Source organism: Pipistrellus kuhlii, unplaced genomic scaffold (genome assembly GCF_014108245.1).
Source record: "Pipistrellus kuhlii isolate mPipKuh1 unplaced genomic scaffold, mPipKuh1.p scaffold_m20_p_27, whole genome shotgun sequence".
Lineage (NCBI taxonomy): Eukaryota > Metazoa > Chordata > Mammalia > Chiroptera > Vespertilionidae > Pipistrellus > Pipistrellus kuhlii.
Window position 1 is genome coordinate 388,366 of NW_023425526.1, and position 20,276 is coordinate 408,641.

Sequence of the window (20,276 nt, forward strand, 5' to 3'; positions counted from 1 at the left end):
ATTGGTGGAAATTGATTACCTCCCCACAGAATGATGTTAATAACCAAGAGCAATCATTTTCATGCAAAAGTAGTATTTCATCCATTTTCTAAAAAAACTATCAACATTGTAAGTTTCCAAATAGTTCATAACACACCAGCAAAATTCCTACTAAATATTCAGGAAATGTCCAAATACATATTCATCAGCATTAATCAGCTGGCTACATATTTGTAACTCTGTAAAGTATACTATTAAATAATGAAATTGACTTTGAGTGGTTTTTATTCAGTCTCATTATTCTAATTATATGTGCATGTATGGGTCTATCCTCAACCTAAGAAATAGCTGCTAGGTAGGTGCAGCTACTGCTGCTCCATCCACCAGCAGCATGACTGGCCTGTGTGTCTACAGCATGTTGGTCACCGGGTCACTCAAGATCAAATCCTAGCAGAGGTAACCCGCATCCTGGATGGGAAGTGCGTCCAGTACCATCTAATAGACATCTCCCAGGACAACACCTGAGGGATGAGATGGGAGCCTTGGTGGGCAACCCATTGTCAGTGGGAATGTAAAATAGTATAGCTACTATAGAAATCAGTATGGCAATTCATTAAATATTATATATAGAATTGCCATATGACCCAGAAGTTCAACTTCTGGGTATATATCCAAAAGAATTGAAAATAGGATCTAGAAATGATATTTGTACATCCATGTTAACAACAGCATTATTCACAACAGCCAAAAGGTAGAAGCATCCCAAGTGTCCATGACTGATGAATGGATAAGTAAAATGTGGTACATACACCGAGTGGCCAGATTATGATGATCTCTGAATGCATAATAATCTGGCCACTCAGTGTGTGTGTGTATCTATACTAATAAAAGGGTAATATGCTAATTAGGCTGGGAGACCTTCCAGATGTTCTTCTGGACAAAGCGATGGTGACAGGGCCGAGGCAGAGGAGGTAAGAGGTGATCAGGCCAGTAGAGGAGGCCAGTTGGAGGTGAGCAAGTTGGTAGGGGGGCCAGTTGGGGGTGAGCAGGCCGACAAGGGAGGGGGGAGCAGTTGGAGGTGATCAGGCCAGCAAAGTGGGGCAGGGGAGAGTTGGAGGTGAGCATGCCAGCAGGGGGGGGGGAGTTGGGGGCGAGCAGGCCGGCAGAGAGGCAGCTGAGGGGCGAGCAGGTCAGCAGGGGAGGGGCAATTGGGGGTGAGCAGGCCAGCTGGGGGGAAAGTTGGGGGTGAACAAGTCAGCAGGGGGGACCGTTGGGGACAAGTAGGTCAGCAGGGGGGGCAGTTGGGGATGAGCAGGCCAGCAGGCAGAGTAGTTAAGAGTTGATCAGGTAGGAAGGTAGGTGAGCAGTTAGGAGCCAGTGGTCCCGGATTGTGAGAGAGATGTCTGACTGCCAACTTAGGCCTGATCCCCTGGGACATTCCCCGAGGAATCCCAGATTGGAGACAGTGCAGGTGCAAGCTGGGCTGAGGGACCCTTACCCCATGCATGAATTTTGTGCACAGGGTCACTTGCGTGTGTGTGTGTGTGTGTGTGTGTGTGTGTGTGTGTATTAGAGGCCCAGTGCATGAATTCGTGCATAGGGTGTGTGTGGGGGGGAGAAATGGGCGGTTGGCTGGCCTGCCTGCTGGTTGAATTCCTGGTAGAAGGGACAATTTGCATGCCTTTTATTATATAGGATATACACTGAGTGGCCAGATTATTATGCCACTCAGTGTACATGACAATGGTGTATTTTCAGCCTTAAGAAGGAAGGAAATTCTGACACATACTATAAGGATAAACCTTGAAGACACTATGCTAGGTGAAAATAAGCCAGCCATAAAAAGATAATACTGTATGATTTTACTTATATGAGTTATCTAGAGTAGTCATATTATAGACAGAAAGTAGAATGGTGGTTGCCAGGGGCTTGGAAAGGGGGAAATAGGGAGTTGTTTAATGGGTTAACATTTTAGTTTTGCAAGATAAAAAATCTCTGGAGGTTGGTTGCACCAGATGAATATACTTATCATTACTGAACTGTATGCTTAAAAATGGTTAAAATGGTATATTTTATGTTTATATGTATTTTACTATAATTAAAATATTAAAAATAAGACATTTTTTAAAAGAAGCAAAGAAGATGAAGAAAAAAAAAAAGACTTTTGACACTCCACAGCCAGTTGGGTTCACAGAGACCAACTAGCAAGGGAAGGGGTAACTGGGAGTTCAGCTGGTAGTACAAAGCTGAGAAAGAGGCTTCTTCCGTACGAAATCTGTATCGCAGATTTTTTTAAAAATCTTTTAGGGACAGGCAGAGAGAACAGGTTTGCAGAATTAATTTACCAGGACCAAGTATCCTATCTAATAAAGAGATATGATAATTGACCCTCACACCGTTGCAAAGATGGCAGCGCCCACAACCAATAAGGAGGAAATATGCTAACTGCTGCCACGCCCTCAATGATGGTGGTGCCCAGGCCCTTAGCCCCACCAGGGCAGCAGGTGTGTGGCAGTGCCGGGCTTTGCACGCCTGTCTCCGGAGTCCCCCAGCCCCCTCAGCCACCAAGACTGTCCCGAGGCCCAGCAGCCCAGAGCCACCCAAGGCTCAGGTAACCAGAGCCGGCTGAGGCTTGCATTGCCAGCAGTGGCAGCAGCAGAAGTATGATGAGGTGTCACCTTCCGCTGATTGCCGGGTCACCTCCTGCCCCTGAGGGCTCCCGGACTGTGAGCTAGGGCAGGCCGAGCTAAGGGATCCCCCTCCTCCAGTGCATGAATTTTCATGCACCGGGCCTCTAGCTGTCCTTTTAAGAAACTAAGAAAGAAGTACTGGCACACAGTAATTAACAAGGCCTGACAATACCTGCTCAAACGGGCTCTTATTTGGTCTTATGTGAAAAAGGCTTTACCACCAGATAAACAGGTTTTTATATAACAGTTAGATACAAAAATACAGTAGTTTTGAAGTTTTGTTTTGATTCAACCACAGACACCTTCATGGTTCTCAGACTGCTGAAGTCTTAAGGGCACAAGACAGATTCTTGAGTTTCATATCCCAAGGAAGTAGAGCCTTTTTCCAGCCCCATCTCACACACTATAGTCAGGTTTTTAGTTTGAAGAGACCCTCACCAATCTATTTAAAACAAAAACACCTAGATGAAGAGTACTGAGCCCTTGTAACAATTTCCAAGAAGCACAAATACTGGCTCTAGTCTTTAGCATATACTCACTTTCAGCGCTTCTACACCAAGATGAAAATTTACATCCTAAGAATCACAGCGGTGATCAGAGCATGGCCTTGCTACACGCCTGCTGCCCCGGCGGGGCTAAGGGCATGGCAGCCATTAGCATATTCCCTCCTAGGGGCACCCAGGAATCTGAGTCTGTGCCAGTAACCTAATGCACATTCTTGTTAGCCTATAGTCCAGTCAGTGCTCCTTCTTTAATTATCTGGTCCTGCAAGACTTATTTACCTAAGTACTCCTCCCATTTTAGTGAGGCCATAAACCATGAACAATACACAACCCCCAGGTTATCAGCAGTGGCACCAGGCCTTTAGGTGTGGTCTCACTGCCTCCATCCCAGCACATGGGGCTTCAGAGCCTGTGAAAGGTCCAGAAGTATGATCCATATTTGGGGGACAAAGAAACCAAAGGGGTATAAAGGGAAAGCTTCCTCCATATTGGGAGGCTCAGGTTTTGGAGAGAAACAGATTCCGCTGAGTCACTGTACCGGTACATGTGAAATGTCTGGAAATAAATGTGTTTTTTCCTGTGCCTCCAGTTCTCCTGCACCTGGTAAATTCTGTAACATAATTTTCGGGAGTTCTGAGTCCTAGATAATCACTGAACTTGAGGGCAGTTTGGGAGACACCCAAATTTGTAGCTGGTATCAGAAGCAAGAACAGTCTTGGAACTCCTGAACTATAGGGTGGCAGAATTACAACTGTCCTCCAGTATAGTATTCTTTTTTAATATATTTTATTGATTTTTTTAAAGAGAGGAAGAGAGAGGGATAGAGAGTTAGAAACATCAATGAGAAACATTGATCAGCTGCCTCTTGCACACCCCCTACTGGGGATGTGCCTGCAACCAAGGTACATGCCCTTGACCGGAATCGAACCCGGGACCTTTCAGTCTGCAGGCCGACGCTCTACCCACTGAGCCAAACCGGTTTCGGCCAGTATAGTATTCTTTATTCATTCTCCCTTTCTCTTAGTAATGAAACACCTTTCCCAGCCTCTCTTAGTAGGAAGCAAGGGAGCCCAACTAGAGACTACACTTCTAGGCTCCTTTAAAATCAGGCTTGACCACGAGCAGAGTAATATATACAAAATCTGTTCCATATTCTTTATTGTTGTTGTTAATCTTTAATGGAGGATTTTTCACTGATTTTTTAGAGAGTGGAAGATCAGAGCAAAAGCCAGTGATCGTCACTAAGGAGGAATGTTGTATCTTCACAGGAAAGCCAAATGGTTGCAGTAAATCAAGGATTCCCAAGGCTGCTGTGAAGCTTCGTATTAGGAACACAACATAGTCTGAGAATAAAGGAGCTGATATAAAGAGGGGACTGTGTACTCAGCAGTGGTTCTCACATTGAGCATCGGAATCAGGAGGAGGGCCTGCCAAGATGCAGACTGCTGGGCCCAACCCCAAAGCTTCTCATCCAGGAGGTCAGGAATGGTGCCGGAATTTGCATTTCTACAACATTCCTAGGAAATGCTGATGCTGCTAGTCTGAGGCATTTACTTTGAGAATCACTGATTTTGCCTATAGTGTATCTAGAGTTGTCAATGAGAAAAGAGACAAACACAGAAGTTCACAGGTAATGAGACAGTATATAAATAGAATATTGCCACAATGTGCACTAAGTAGAAGGAATTAACAAAACTAGAAATACAATTCACCTCCAATGTAACTGAACATTTCTATTCAATTACAGATGACAAGATCGCTCCTATCCCGACTTCCATTCCTCCTCCCCCCAATTCCAGGTATAATCTAAAATTTACTCCATATTTTCAGAGCATTTACCATATTCTGCAATTTTCAGGTGAGTAAAAAGTATGAACCAAAATGCAAAATTATCTACTAGAGAAAAAAGACTTGAACACAACTACAAAACAGCAATCATCCTCCTCTTGGGAGAGGTCCAAGAAGGCCTCTCTGGAAAGTGCATCTAAGCTGAGAATAATAAGTAGGATTTAAATAGGTAGAAGGGAATGAGGGGGGGATTTCAGGAAGGAAAATTCACAATCAAAAGAAAAAAGATTAAGCAACATTGGGGTAATTGGCTGCTATTCAGGACCCATGGCCATAGGTAGTGACAATGAACTAATAAGGTAGTTGATGTAACAGAAGGCCTTGATCTTACTAAGAGGTTTGAACCTTACTGTGTCTAAGTTAGGAAAGGAAGTGTAAACCTGTGCCTGTAAATGATGGGGATGGGACTGGTTGCAGAGTCAGAGAGAGGTTCTGGCTCTTGAAGGCCTCACCTTGTGTCTTCTATCCACACATGCCCAAGATCTCACAAGGCAAGTTGCACACACAACACTCAACTAAAAACCAAGCCCTCTGCAGAACTGCAATTCAATAATATGGTCACATTTGCTTTTTTCTAGCTCTGCTCAATTCCATCTTGAACAAATCTATCTCCTCATAAATCCTAATATTAAATGTAATTGCAAGTGAAAATAAAGGGAGTATAATGTTTAAGAAACTGCCACTCCTTTACTTTCTGGTCTCTTTCCCCTGGCTTCCTGCCAAGTAGCCCCTATTATACATGGAAAACTACAACCCCCCCCCCCCCCTAGTTTTAAGATGATTTCACATTCTAAGGAGATGTTATATTGTCAAAAGACACTGGAACTAGTAGTCTTATTCAATGTAACAAATTGTTGTTCACTTTATACCTTAAAACTAGTAGAGTTTACTTCTGAGAAATATTCAGTGAGTTCCAAGAGAATATAACACAATCTTTCTGTGACAGAAATTTTCTGTTGGACATAAACAATATGCGAAAGAACATTAACCTGCACCTGCATTATAAATTGAACAGTTAGCAACTTCGACTCATGTCTGAACATTTAAAAGGGCAATTAATTTGACAAATAAGTTACTAAAACATTTTACAATTCTAACAAATACATTATCAATACCTCCACCTCTCCAACAAAAATCTCATTTCATAGGTTCTTTTCACTTAACAGTAATAATCTAAGTCTAAAATTACAAATTCAAAAAAAATTCAAGTTTTAACAGCCACAATTACTAGCTTTTAAAATATCAAAAAAATCTCACTAGCCAGTTGAGCTCATGAATAGGGCATTGGCTTCGGGACTAAAGGTTCCAAGCTTCAATTCCAAACAAGGGCACACGCCCTGTTTGAGGGCTCAATCCCCAGTAGGGGGCATGAAAGAGGCAGCCGGTAGATAATTCATCATTCATGTTTCTCTCTCTCTCTCCCTTCTCTGAAATCAATAAAAAAATATACTTTAAGTCTGTATTCATAACTCAACCTACAACACAATTTATAAGAATAAGATATTTGGCTTACACAAAGGTCATCAGCCCAGATTTTAAATACTCTTACATCAACTGCAAAGAAAAGATCAACAGAAATCAATCTTTCCATATTCAAAGGCAATCTGTTCCAATTTTTAGTATAATGGAGATCACTAGGCTAGTACTACAAAAATGTGTTCTAGTTTCAACTATCACAAACTGGCCAAATGTCTCTTCTTACTTGGGTACTGTTATGTAATAACTTGACATGCCTTTGTCCCTGGTTCCCGGGTGGGAGCCTCTAAACTCTTGGAATTTCACAACTGGTTAACCATAGTGGATCCCCGGGACCACATCTATATATACAAAAAGCCAGCAACCGGAAGGCTGTAACAACCCGTCACTATGATGTCCACTGCTGCCAGCAAACTGCCCAGATCCAACGGTGGCCAGTGGCCAATCTCCCACAGCCCCTCCTCCTGGCCGCCCTGCCCCATCAGCCTCTCCCAGCCCAATCGAGGGTGGGGCAACTGCCCAATCCCCCTGAGGCACTCCCCTACCCCAGGCCAGCCCCATCCCTAATCACCCCCCCACCCCAACAGGGGGCGAGTCCGGCTGGCCAAATTCCAGCCCATCCCCCAATGGGCCCCTTCCCCGCACCCGATTTTCCCCCTATCCCAATCGGGGACAGGGCCTGCCAGCCAATCATCCACCGTCCCTCCCCCTAAGCCAGCTCAGCTCGGATCTGCCGATTGGGGCCAGGCTGCCCAGATCCCACCTGTGCACGAATTAGTGCACTGGGCCTCTAGTATTTTATATTAGCAGGTGACTCCCACTACACTCTTAGTTTTAGGATGGAGTGGGCCATGTTAGAAAGGCTAACCATGTGATGAATGTGGTTATGAGCCACATAAAGCCTGACATCCCAGAAGAGGAGAGGGGCTGGAGGCTGAATTAAACTCTGTGACCAATGATTCAATCATGCTTATGTACTAAGAACTGTACACTAAGGCTTGGGTGAGCTTCCCTGGTTTGTAATCCTGTATCCATGTGGTGGGAAGATGACTTTCTGAGGACATAGAAACTTCATCTATGGGACCCTCCCAGGCTTTTCTCTATGTATCTCTTGATTTGGCAGGTCCTGATTTGGATTCTTTACAATAAAACCATAACTGCAAGTACAACACCTTCCTGACCTGAGAGTCATTTTAGCAAACGATGAAACCTGAGCAAGTAGTGGGAACTTCCAAATGTGTAGCCAGTTTTTGTAGTATAGGTGGTCTGGTTGCCCGGTAACACTTGGTATCTGAAGTGGAGTTTGCGGGCTGTGCCCTTAACCTGTGATGTCGGCCCTAACTCAGGGTAGTTGGTGCCAAAACTCCATTACAACTGTAAAACAAGAAACTGCCTTACCTCTCTTCTCAGGACTCTTAGGGGAATCAAATGAGAAAAAGTCAAATGAAAGCACTTTTTAAGACACAAAGCATTCCAAAAAGTAAAGGACTTTTTTGGTTAAGCTCTCAATATTGCCAATAGTCACCAAGCAAATCTTATTATAAGATAAAATTCAGAATTTGGTGAAAAACATTTCAAAGAACAAGGCATCAGCTCTGGCTGGGTGTCTCAGTTGGTTGCAGTGTCATCCAGTACACCCAAAGATTGAAGGTTCGATTCCCAGTCAGGTTTGGTGCATAGAGGAGGCAACCAACTGATCAATGTATCTTCTCTTAAAAAAAAAAAAAAAAAAAAATCAATAAAATTTGTTTCAAAACAAACAGAAAAATATATCCTCAAGTAAGGATTTAAAAAAAAATCATAATTTTAATTACATAATTCAGGCTTGTGCCTAAATGATAAAAGCATATTAAGTCCATTCTCAAGTGTAGAAATAGGAGTTTAGAAAATGTAGGGTTCAGCTATTTTCTGACTATACCACTAAAAAAGGTCATTTTAACCTTGGTTATGATCAGGAATGATTGAAGCTAATACGCAACACTTTGGTTACTCAGATACTGGCTTCAAATAAAAACTATTCATATCACAATCAACTTTTTTGCCCACCCCTAACTAGTCTTTTAATTCAAGCATAAAGCCAAGAGACCAGATTGGTCTTTCAAAGACTTCTCAAACTATCCTATGTGCATAAAGAGAAAGCATAATTTCTAATTGCATTACAGAGCACAAGAACTTTCCTGTTAATTTATAGCCAGTGATTGTATTTTACTTAGTTATTTGTATTGATTTCAGAGAGGAAAGGAGAGGGAGATAGAAACATCAATGATGAGAAGCACTGATCAGCTGCCACCTGCACGCGCCCTAATGGGGATCAAGCCGGAATGTGCCCTTGACTGGAATCAACTTGGAGCTCTATCACTGAGCCAAACCAACTGGGGGAAGCCAATGATAAAAAAAAAAAAAAAAAAAAAACCTCTCAAAATTCTCTACCCTCCTGAAAATAAGATACTAAGTATATATTGGTCTTTCCCTGGGTGACAAAAGGGACAACTTATTACTGTAGCAGAAAAAAATTATCTTAGAGAAAACAAAAATCCCCTAGGTTCTAGTCCTATTTATCCTAAGGTGATCAGACGTCCCGATTTTTAACAATTTGTCCCACGTTCCACGTTTTAAAAAGTCCCGAAAATCGGGACAAATTGTTAAAAACGTCTGGTCACCTTAATTTATCCTCTTTATTAGTCAAATGAGTCTATAGGTCTCATTTTCCTCCAGGAAAATATAAAGGTATGGTCTCCAGCAAGCATGTCAAACTCAGCTGGCGGGCTGGCCTGCATACCTCTTTTAAATAAACAAGGCACGCAGCTCATTGACCATGAGTTTGATGTGCTTGGTCTACAGAATCTGTAAGGTTCAATCTAATCTAACACCAGCATTCTGAATCTACTTAAGTGATGAGAAATCAAAAACTCCTAACTTCAATATTCTTCAAATTTCAAGTCTTGCATATAGATGTCAAAAATCATTAAAGCTTACCAGGGTGCAAAACATTCTATTACATTTCTCCTCATTTACTAAAAACAGAGATAACAAAAATTTGGTCCACATCAGCATCATTAATTTCTATTAAGTATTTACTTGCTACTTGAAATTTATTTCAGCCTTAAGTAAATTTAAAGATATTCATGTTTTCTTAAATCTGAAGCATCATATTATTATATACAAAACCTTTTCAAACTATTTACAAAGCTGACCTAATATGACACATGATGCTTTTGACTATTTTTTAAAAATATTTTTTTATTGATTTTTATAGAGGAAGGAAGAGAAAGAGATAGAAACAACTATGAGAATTATTGATCAGCTGTCTTCTGCACACCCCCCACTAGGGATTGAGCCTGCAACCCAGGCATGCGCCCTGACTAGAATCAAACCTGGGACCCTCAGTCCACAGGCTGATGCTCCATTCACTGAGCCAGGGCTCGACTTCTTTTTAATAACTTTAATAATTAGGAAAAATAAATGATTTTGCATATCATCAGCCTATTAAAATGTTTCACATTTATGGAATATACTAGAGGCCTGGTGCATGGGGGGGGAGGGTGTCTCTCAGCCTGGCCTGCACCCTCTCGCAGTCCAGGAGCCCTCAGGGGATATTTGACTGATGGTTTAGGCCCTGCCCCCACCCCCTTCACCCCTCTACTGCCACTGGTCACTGCCGCCCCCAGATCACTGTCCCCTCCCTCTGCCCGCTGACACACGACTTAGTTGGCCTGACACTGCTTGCTAACCCTAACCCCACCCTCCACCAACTGTTGGTCAATTTGCACATTACACTTTTATTATATAGGATAGGCATCTCAGTATAGCAGTAAATAAAAAAATTATATTAAAAAAATAAACCTTAGCCACAAATGATAATGAAACTGCCAATAGTTAAGAGAAAGAACACAAATTATGTGATAAAAAATACTGGCAAAGTGTCCAAACAGAAACTTTGTTTTTATGTGCATCATAGCAAAGTGGTTATAAACTTGGGCTCATAAATCAGGTGGAAGTAGACTGAAATCTGGCTCCTTTGTTTCCAATGTGGCCTGGCCAAGTAACATCATCTATAACTATGCCCACCTTATATGGTGATTATGAATATTAAATAAGAAAATGAACTTTAAAAAAAGAGCCTGACACACAGTAAATACACAATAATTTAGTAATTACTATGAAATTTTGGGACAAATGTCACACAGAGCAGCAGTATTTAGTTGTTTTTAAAGTTTAAGGCCCAAAGATTAGAATCCTATTGGTTGAAGGTCAAACTTATAAATAAAGCATAATAGAACCTAATATTCCTCCAAAGAGGCATTTTATTAAAGACAAGTGAACTAAGGAAAAATAACTGGTGATATGCAAGTGCAATTACCACAGGCAGAATCTTAATTTCTAAGAATAATTCAATTTGCATTAGCTCAAAGTATCTATTGTTACTAAGTTGCTTGTCCCCATCAATTCTTTCCTATTTCTATAAATACTAGAGTACAAAATACACTATGAAAAAAAGAAGAGAAAGGAAAAAGATACGAAGTACAACTGGATTACTATAAACCCCAGTTAAGAACCAAATACAATTTGAGGGGACCATAATGAAAGGCAGAAATTGAACACATTGAAGATAATAAAAATATCTCCTTTCCCAAATACTACCAGACTTATACTTCAACTAGACCTTCAAGGATTTTCCTGTCTTTAGACTCCTGCAAGCCATTTCATCACCACAATCATATCTCCAGTGGAACTTCAAAGAGAAATATATAAAAGCCACTCTGGTGGGCAGCTGCCAAGATAATCACTCTAAGCATCTTCCACATATCTAAGAATAAAAAGGCTGACTTAGACATTAAGACCAAATACTGGTAACCATTCTCAGGAATTTATTTTTTAATCCGTTCCAGACATCCACAAAATACATGTATTTAAAAAGAAAGAATTCAATAAATCAGCAAAATATAAAATTCAACTGATTATACCTTTATCTCATGCAAAAACACAAAATCTAAACTGAATACTCCAAGCTAATTTCAAACATTGTTTTTAAAAACTATAAAACCCTGTGCTAAGCACTTTACATATATTAACTCAGTTATTACAATAATCCTATGAGTTAGAAATGATTGCTTGCATCTTCCAGATGAGCAAATTGAATCACCAAGATATTAATTTGTCCAAGGCCTCTCAATCAGTAAATGGTAGGAGCCAGGATTATGACCCCAGCACCAATGTTTAAAACAACTTAAACCACTCATTCATTTAACAAGTTTTACTGAGAACCTACTATGCCAGGCATAAGTTCTAAGCACTGGGGATAGAGCCATGAACAAGTCTGACAAGGTCTCTGTTCTCTAGCGGGGGAGGGAGGTAGGGTCTTGGAGCAAATGGGGGAAATTGATAAATAAATGACTATTGTATATTTGCCTAGTAATAAGTGCTATGGAGAAAAATAACAACGCAAAATGAAAGAATTGAAGTGACAGAGGGAGGGGCTGGCTTCTACTTTAAGAAATCAGGGGAGGACTATCACCTTAGAATAGATAGTCCTCCTATGGGCATCTGAGCAGCGAACAGAAGATGTAAATGCAAGATAACAACCAGGAAAAGGAGTGGCCCACCTAAACGAATTGCAAGTGAAACACCCTATGGTAGGAACAGTTTGGTTTTTTCAAGAAATGGCAAAAGGACCTAGGGACTGAGGCAAGGTGAAGAGTCACTGCTAAGAGATAAGATTAGAATTAGCAGCTATCAAACCATGTAATGCCCTGATGGGCTGTGGTAAGGAGTTTGGATTCAATTCTAAGGGTTACAGAAAACTCTGGGAGGATTTTGAGCATAATAAAGAAAACTGATTTATGTCTTAAAAAAAAAAATCACTGTCATGTGGGGATCAGTAAGGCAGGGAGGGAGCAAAAGCAGGACAGCAGGGAAGGCAGGCACTGTTGTGACTGTAAGGAAGAGAAACTGTTATACACAGATGGGATATTAAAAGGAGAACATGATACCTGTTTCTAAAAAAATCACATTTTTTAATATTTCTCCTCCTCTTACCCTGGCTGATGTGGCTCAGTTGGCTGAGCATCATCCTGTGCACCAAAGGGTCACCAATTGCATTCCAGTTCAGAGCACATGCCCAGGTTGTGGATTCCAATCCCAGACAGGTGTGTACAGGAGGCAACCGATCACTGTTTCTCTTTTTCCCTCTCCCTTCCTCTTTCTAAAATCAATTAAAAAAAAATATATATATATATATATATATATATATATATATATATATATATACACACACACACACATTCCTCCCCCTCTCTCTCCATTCCTTACATAATTTTGAAAATCAGAGATAATCTTTTAATATCCATGTTAATGCTTCAGATAGTGCTATTCTAGGAGGAAAAAAATATTATTTCCTTCATTTATAAATGCCATTTAACCTGTTAACCAGGGAGTTCCCTTTTTAATGATGCAACCTGTAACGGGCGCATACTCTTTCACTAGGATGTGTCAGTAAGTCGCTCCCAGAGGACGTAATTTCATATTGTTATTATTTTTATTTATACTTAATTAAAATGAATGATATATATATATATATTTTTGTTTATTTATATATATAGCACAAAGGAAAATACAAAATCACAAATAGAAAAGAATACCAACAAAAAAAAAAGGAAATACCGAATTAAAAAATTATAAATTTTTACAATTATAAAGATTACAAAAAATAGCCGAAACCGGTTTGACTCAGTGGATAGTGTGTCGGCCTTCGGACCTAAAGGTCCTGGGTTCGATTCCGGTCAAGGGCATGTACCTTGGTTGCTGGCACATCCCCAGTGGGGGGTGTGCAAGAGGCAGCTGGTCGATGTTTCTCTCTCATCTCATCGATGTTTCTAACTCTCTATCCCTCCCCCTTCCTTCCTCTATGTAAAAAAAAAAAAAAAAAAAAAAAAATTACAAAAAATATATACCGTTCCTCTCAGGGCGCAACGTATATTTCAAGGATGTATTCATACGTCCTACCCGTTCCCGATATTGTTTATGTTTGACGGATTTTTAGGTCCCACTCGGTTAACAGGTTAATATACTCTATGATATGTAATATGCCACATGCACTCATATAGTCTTGAGAAGCAGAAAGAGCTTTACTGCTCTTTAGTTTAGGGTTCATTTATCTATTTGGAGACAAGAGGTACCTATCACCTCTTTTAATTACATTTTTCTTCTAATGTAGGGGTGTCGAACTCAATCAGAGAAGGGGCCAAAATCTAAAATCCAGCCTAAATCGCGGGCCGAATGGTTTACTGAACAGTCATAAACTGTCATTGTGATGGAAACGCAGCGGAGTGCAGTGATGACAGCGCGGTGCGGGCCACATTGCAAGGCCTGGCGGGACAGATTTGGCCCGAGGGCCTTGTGTTTGACACCTGTGTTCTAATGCTTTGTCTCCAGCACATCCTGACTCACTTTAGATTATGAATTATAATGAGACATTTTCCAAAGGAATTTGTATTTACTGAGTTTCACCATGTACCAGGGATTCACTAGATGCCTTAGATTTAATTCATTTAATCCTGAGCTAACCAAGGTGGGAGTTAGGTCTTAATTCTACAAATGAGGAAAAAAAATTAGATATTAGTAACTTAAATTGTCCAAGGTCCCACAGCTAATGGACAGAATCAGAATTTAAATCTACATCTAAGTCGAAAGTCCCTGTCTTTCTACTATAACAGCTATCAAAGAAAGATATCAGATATATATGACATGCAGCATTCTAAACTAACGTTTTAATAGTCACCCAAGGATATGATTTTATTGATTTTAGAGAGGAAGAGGGTGGAGGTAAAGAAACATCGATGTGAGAAACATCAATCAGCTGCTTCCCAAATGCAGAATACTTAACTGAATAGTCAAAGCTAATTTCAAACATTGTTTTTAAAAATTATAAAACCCTGTGCTAAGAACTTTCCCAATGGAAACCAAACAAGCAACCTTGGCTTTGTGTCCTGACCAGGAATGGAACCCAGACCTTTCAGTGCACAAGGGGACACTCCAACCAAACCAGCCACACCAGCCAGGGCCCTTCCTGACTTGCTGTTAATGAGTAGGCTGTTCCCGGTGAGGACAGGGTTTCTTCTCTCATGAAGAATCTGAGTTTAGAAGTTGGAGGTGAGAAAATAAGAGTGGTCTTACATATTCAAACACACTATTTGAAAAATTACTTTCTACTACTTGAGACTTCATAAAAATTAACTCCAAAAGAATGATTCCCACCTTTTTAGGAAAAAAATTTTAAATATGTTTTTATCATAAAATAAGTGAAAAGTATTATGAGAAAAGACACACTCTGCCCTTGAAGACTACAAGACATTCTGAGCCCCCGCCAGTGGTGCTCCGTGGTAGAGCATCAGCCCGCACCAACGGGTTAGTCTTGGGTTTTGATTCCTGGTCAAGGGCATGCACCTGGGTTGCAGGTTTATCCCAGGCCTTGGTCAGGGGCTTTCGGGAGGCAGGCAATCCATGTATCTCTCTCTCCTTTCCACGAAAAATAACCTCAGGTGAGGATTAAAAACAAAACAAAAAGGCAGTCAGAAAAACAGGATGTGGATGAAAAGATAAAAAGTGACAGGCTAAAAATTGAGTGCAGATCATTAAAGTTGGAGGATTGGGGGGGAGCGGGGGCGGACTTTGGGTGCGCTTGAAGAGTCCAACACAGGAAGCAGAGGGAGGGACAGCATTTGCACGGTAAGGCCAGGCTACCTGGGAAGCAGAGATGGTAAGCTTAGAAAGCAAGCAGAGGCACACCGCAGACTGGGCTGCCGTGCGGGCCACAGGGAGAAGCGATGTTTTGTCCTATCCTACCCAAAGAGGGAACAGCTCCTTCCCCAAGACCAAAGCGGAGAGGCCAGAGACCGGGCGGACACCAGAATCATCACATAAAGTCCTTAGCAGTTAGTTACAAGCCCTTTATGGTATGTACTGGTCCACATTATTTTTACCTAAAGGGTAACCCTTTCCACCCTGTGCGTGGCCCGAGAAGCCTGGAAGACAGAAAGAGACGACTTACACCACCTGTAATTTCTTTTAATAAGGGGGAGGCAATCAAGGAGTGATATGTTAAGGTATTTCTTTACAAGTTGGGTTGAGGTAGTGAGAGCAGTTACTACGGAAGGAAATGCCCCTCTCCGGGTTCACAGGGACTGACTGGTTCTAACAGGAAGTGCAAGTGTGAAAGGGGCACTTGTGTGGACAGATAGGAGATGCTCTGCATATTAAGGCAACAAACGAGGAGGAAAAAGCAAGTGCACAAAAGCTGTCTTCAGATATTCCGAGCCGATTGCGGGCCCCGACGCGGGGCTGTCTGGCGGAGAGGGAAACCGGCGCCGCTCCGGAGCCAGCGAGCAGACGCGCGCACGAATGAATGGCGCGGCGTGAATGGCCGCGAGGCGCCGGCGCAGGAGGGAGTTTGCGGCGCGGCCGGAGCGGGGCCGGGAGGCTCGGCGGCCGGGGGTCGGGAGGCGCGGAAGGCAGGGCCGTGGGCGCCAGTCGTGGCGTGGCGCCTCCGCGGGACGCCAGTGAGGGGCCGGGCCGGCCGCGCCATGGCGGAGGCGGGGAGGGAGGTCACCGTTACATAACCCGCCGGCCGCCGCGCTACGGGCGCCCCGGGCCGCCAGGCCGCCAGGACCGCCGCGGCGCCGGGACAGCGCGCCGGCCCGCCCCGCCTCAGCCGCCCGCGCTCGGCCGCCGCCGGCCCGGGCTGCGGCACCTCCGGGCGGCGCGTGTCCGCTCCCGCCCTTCCCCCATCCCGCCGCCGGCCGGGATCGCTCACCTTCCACGTTGCCCCACACCACCATGCCCGGCGCCGCCGCCTCGTCCGGCCTCGCGGGCCCCGGCGCCCCCGCCGCCGCCGCACAGTGCGCTCGCCGGGCCGGGAGGAGGCCGGGAAGGAGTCACACCGCCGCGCCGCGCCGCGGTCCACGCTCGCCCCGCGCTCAAGGAGGGCGGCCCCGCGCGCTCCGCGGCAGAGCCCGCCCTCCCCCTCAGCGGGCGCGCGCCGCAGCCTCGCCCCGCCCCCTCCGGCCGATCCTTGGCCCCGCCCCCTCCGGCCGGATTCCCTGGCCCCGCCCCCTGCGGGCGGCGGCCAGCTCTGTGCGCGCAGCCGGGTGAGGCTCGCCCCGCCTCACCCGCACTCACTCCCGCGCGGCGCACGCGCCCGCTCCGCCTAGCCTGTGGCGACCCCCGAACGCCGGGAGCTGAGCCTCGAAGCTTGGCGACCCTCCGTGGCCCCGCCCCCCTCACGCCGCCGGGAGAGCGCCGCCGCCGCACGTGACCGTCTCACTGGCGGAGGCGGGAGGGGGGGTGGCGGGGGGGGGGACGTGGCGTGGACCAGCCTTCCTCTTCGCGGAGCCCACCCCGCACCCTATGACCTCCACGCCTCCAGCTGGGATCTGGGCGCTGTTCCTCAGCGAGTCTCCGCCGCCCCCGTTCCGCTCCGGATGTTACAGTCCGAGAGGACACAAGTGCAAGGACTGACCGTGCTTAGAACCCTGCGCTGTGTGTGCACCGGTAAAGCACCGGGTCCCCCTCCGCCAGCGGCTGATTTACAGCGACATCTAGCGGAGGGAAGGAAACACAAGGACTGGCACGGTCGGCGTCGGAGCAACCGGGAGGCTCGGCCCTCATTGGCTGGTGGGAATGAACCCTGCGCCCTGATTGGCTGTCAGTTCCAGCGGGGCACTAACACCTCTCCCTGTCCCCCGGTGCCCGCCCTGGGTTGCGCCGGGATCTCCGTAAATCCGCGGCTGGAATCCCATCCCGCAGCACTGGCGTTACACGCGAAAGCAATTTTCTACTAATGTAAAAAGAAAAATGACACGTTATGTATTATTAAATACAATTTTAATTATGGGCCTTCTAGCTAGACTCATAAGGACCATTTTCGTCCTTCTTGGCAATGTCGGTTTTCTGGAGATCCCCCATTTCTATAATAATCTTTATTGTAATGCACAAACGTGAAGGGAAACTACATGCAAAGGCTCAACACTTTTTCTCATTTCCTTACCTGAAACACCTGAAGAGTTTCCAAGTACTTGGGGGGAAAAACCGGCACTCTTGAGAGCTGATCTTGCAGAGCTGGCCTTTATCAGAAATTCGGAGAATATTCAAATGACTTGTTTCTTTCGTGTTTACCATTTTATAGACTTTTTAAAATGCACTTCAATTTCAGTATTCTTGTGTCTCAGCCAGCAAATTCAGGCTGTGTGCTTTTCTGAGACGTCATAATATAGTACAAATTGGAGTGATTTCAACAAGCTGAGCCAGCTGTGGACTGCATCATCAGGGTATCATCTGCTAAAACGCCACAGAAAAGCAATGGCAAAACCTTATTAGTTATGGTTTTTAACGAGTCTCCAAATGGCAGTATTTCCATTAACAAGGAATGGCAAAACTCGCCTTTCAAATTGAACAATAACTTGTGGCCCTAAAGGCCTAACCGGTTTGGCTCAAGGGCCCCGGGGTTGGATTCCTGTCAAGGGCATGTACCTTGGTTACCAGACATCCCCAGTATTGAGTGTTGCTCTCTCATTGATGTTTCTAACTCTCTATCCCTCTCCCTTCCTCTCTCTAAAAAATCAATAAAATATATGTATAAAAAAAGAAAAATAACTTGTGAACTCTACAGGAAATGTACCATTGTATTTCAATGTCAGTTTTCTTCCCCACTCCTATTCCAATCAAAGGTATTTTTATATATTTTCTCAAGAAAGAAATGCAATATTAAGCTAACTGACCTTGGCAACACCTTTATAATAAGATGATATTAACTGCACTTGAGTACAATCTAGCAGGTGGCTTCCAATTCACATTGTTCTCTAGATAAAATAGAATAAAAAGAGTGAATAGGTAAATGTATACAAACCAGAATTCTTGCCACAATTTAGCCAAAGTTTTCTTTATTTTTGCCCATTCTAGAATATTCTAGAAGACTATCCCATATATATATATATATACCATATATTACATAATATCCGAGGAGGCTTTTATTTCCCTTTTACGCAATCACCTACATTCATTCATTCATCGAATTCCATTTATTCTCATGAGGACTATCTTTCCTAGTCTAAGGGCAGCTGGCCTGACCTTTGGGTAGGGTCACTGAGATGACCACTTTGGCCTCCCACATTTTAGGGAGTGCTTTGGGGCACTCCACCTTATTCCTCTTTTCTGAACTTCCTTAATGTTCGTTTTTGAAATTTCTATCATTACTAACATCTCCAGGGGCCTATGAAACTCAGGCGAATGAGCCTTGTAAGGGCAGCCCTTGGTAAGGATATGACTCTGCTATCCTTCCCCCTCTGTATGACAGTTAAGTTTTCCAGGAAACACCCACCTCTAGCCTCTCAAATACCCAAAACAGAACATGAGAGCATGAAGCCATTAAATAACAGAGGCTTGTTCTCGAGTTCCTTGGGTGCTATGTGCACAGTAACTTGTGTGACTTACTTATAGGAAAGGACAATCGTGCTGATTATTATAAGGCCTTCAGCATAGTATGGTGAATGTTGAAATAAGGCAGAATAAGCACAAGCCCACAGAAATTTAGAATGGGAGTAGGAAGGAGAATTGGTTTACCAAGACTTAATCCTTCTAAACACATCCTTTATTACATAAAAAGGGGGGGGGGCAGGTGTATATATCTATATTTAAACATCATAGCTGCCGAAATTTAGGACGATTCAACAAGTCAATGTGCATGCTGAACATCAGTCACTGGAGTAAATGAGCCAATGGTGAACAAATGCACTCCCTGCCCTCAGTGAGTTTCCGGTGTGGTGAGGGAGGCAGTACAGGCTCAGGGCTGTCCCCTGGGGGTGTTCTGTGGAGCACATGGGAAGGGAGTTAGAATGATGACATCTCAGTAAGGACTGACAGACTAGTCACCTAGCAAGGGGATGCCAATGCCACCCTCCACAGAAGGGGCAACATGTGCAAAGGCAGAGGAGGGAGCGAGGGAGGACCTCACAAACCCTAAGAGTGTATTTTAGCTGAAGGCAATCAGCCATTGCAGGGCTTTAAAGGGTAAAGTGACAAGGGTTAAAGCCACTCTGGCTGCCGCATGGAAATAGTTGGAGAGGCTCAGGGGGTGTTCTAATAGTCCAGGTGCCCAGAGGGGGCAGGGGGTTAAATGTGACCAGGGAAGGGGGTCAAAGATAATGAAAGAGTGAAGGGCAGGCAGCTGAGGACATATACAAGGGGGAAATTATATTGATTGATCATGGAACTTAAACTGCAAAGGAGGAAAAAAGATTTGCCAAGGGTATGTGGGTGGGTATCAGTGAAAAAATGGTGCCAACGAGGGGGTGGGAGCAGTTAAAGGATTTTTGGAGTCAGGCGCTAAAGGGTGTGGTCATAACAAGGTTGCAGAGGAAATTAGCAGTTGATTTGGGATAGAGGCCAAGATCAGAGACAAGTTCAAGGATATGAGAGGCCAGAATGAGAGAATCTAGGTACATACTGAAATTATCCGGAGTTAAGACAGGAGTAGTGTTGGAGAAAGGATCAGTGAATCAGAACACAATTTCGATGACTCTAGGCCAGGAGGATAAATGCCATTCACTATGCTCAACTCCAATAGAGAGATGGTCCTAGGACAGAGGTTTCCAAAGCATACTTAGATCTGCCATTTTTTCCCACAGAATCCCTAGGCCATCAGTAATACTTAATAGCTTTGTTTGTCAAGTAAGTAGGGCCAAATAACCTAATAAGTGCTTGGGACCTAGCAACTTAATAGGCATTATTA

At 43.9% G+C, this 20,276-nt stretch overlaps 1 protein-coding gene across 4 annotated transcripts in view; it reads right to left on the reverse strand.

The window, feature by feature from the left end:
* REV1 (REV1 DNA directed polymerase) overlaps positions 1–16,485 on the reverse strand; it is a 104,613-nt gene extending 88,128 nt beyond the window's left edge. For 2 of the 4 annotated variants that reach the window (XM_045587241.1, XM_036454048.2), the window contains exon 1: positions 16,305–16,485. In XM_045587241.1, coding sequence (XP_045443197.1) covers positions 16,305–16,329 — 25 coding nt within the window. In that variant the 5' untranslated portion in view covers positions 16,330–16,485. The remainder of the gene's footprint in view (positions 1–16,304) is intronic. The other 2 variants (XM_036454047.2, XM_036454046.2) reach the window with 1 other exon arrangement.
* Positions 16,486–20,276: the final 3,791 nt, after the last annotated feature.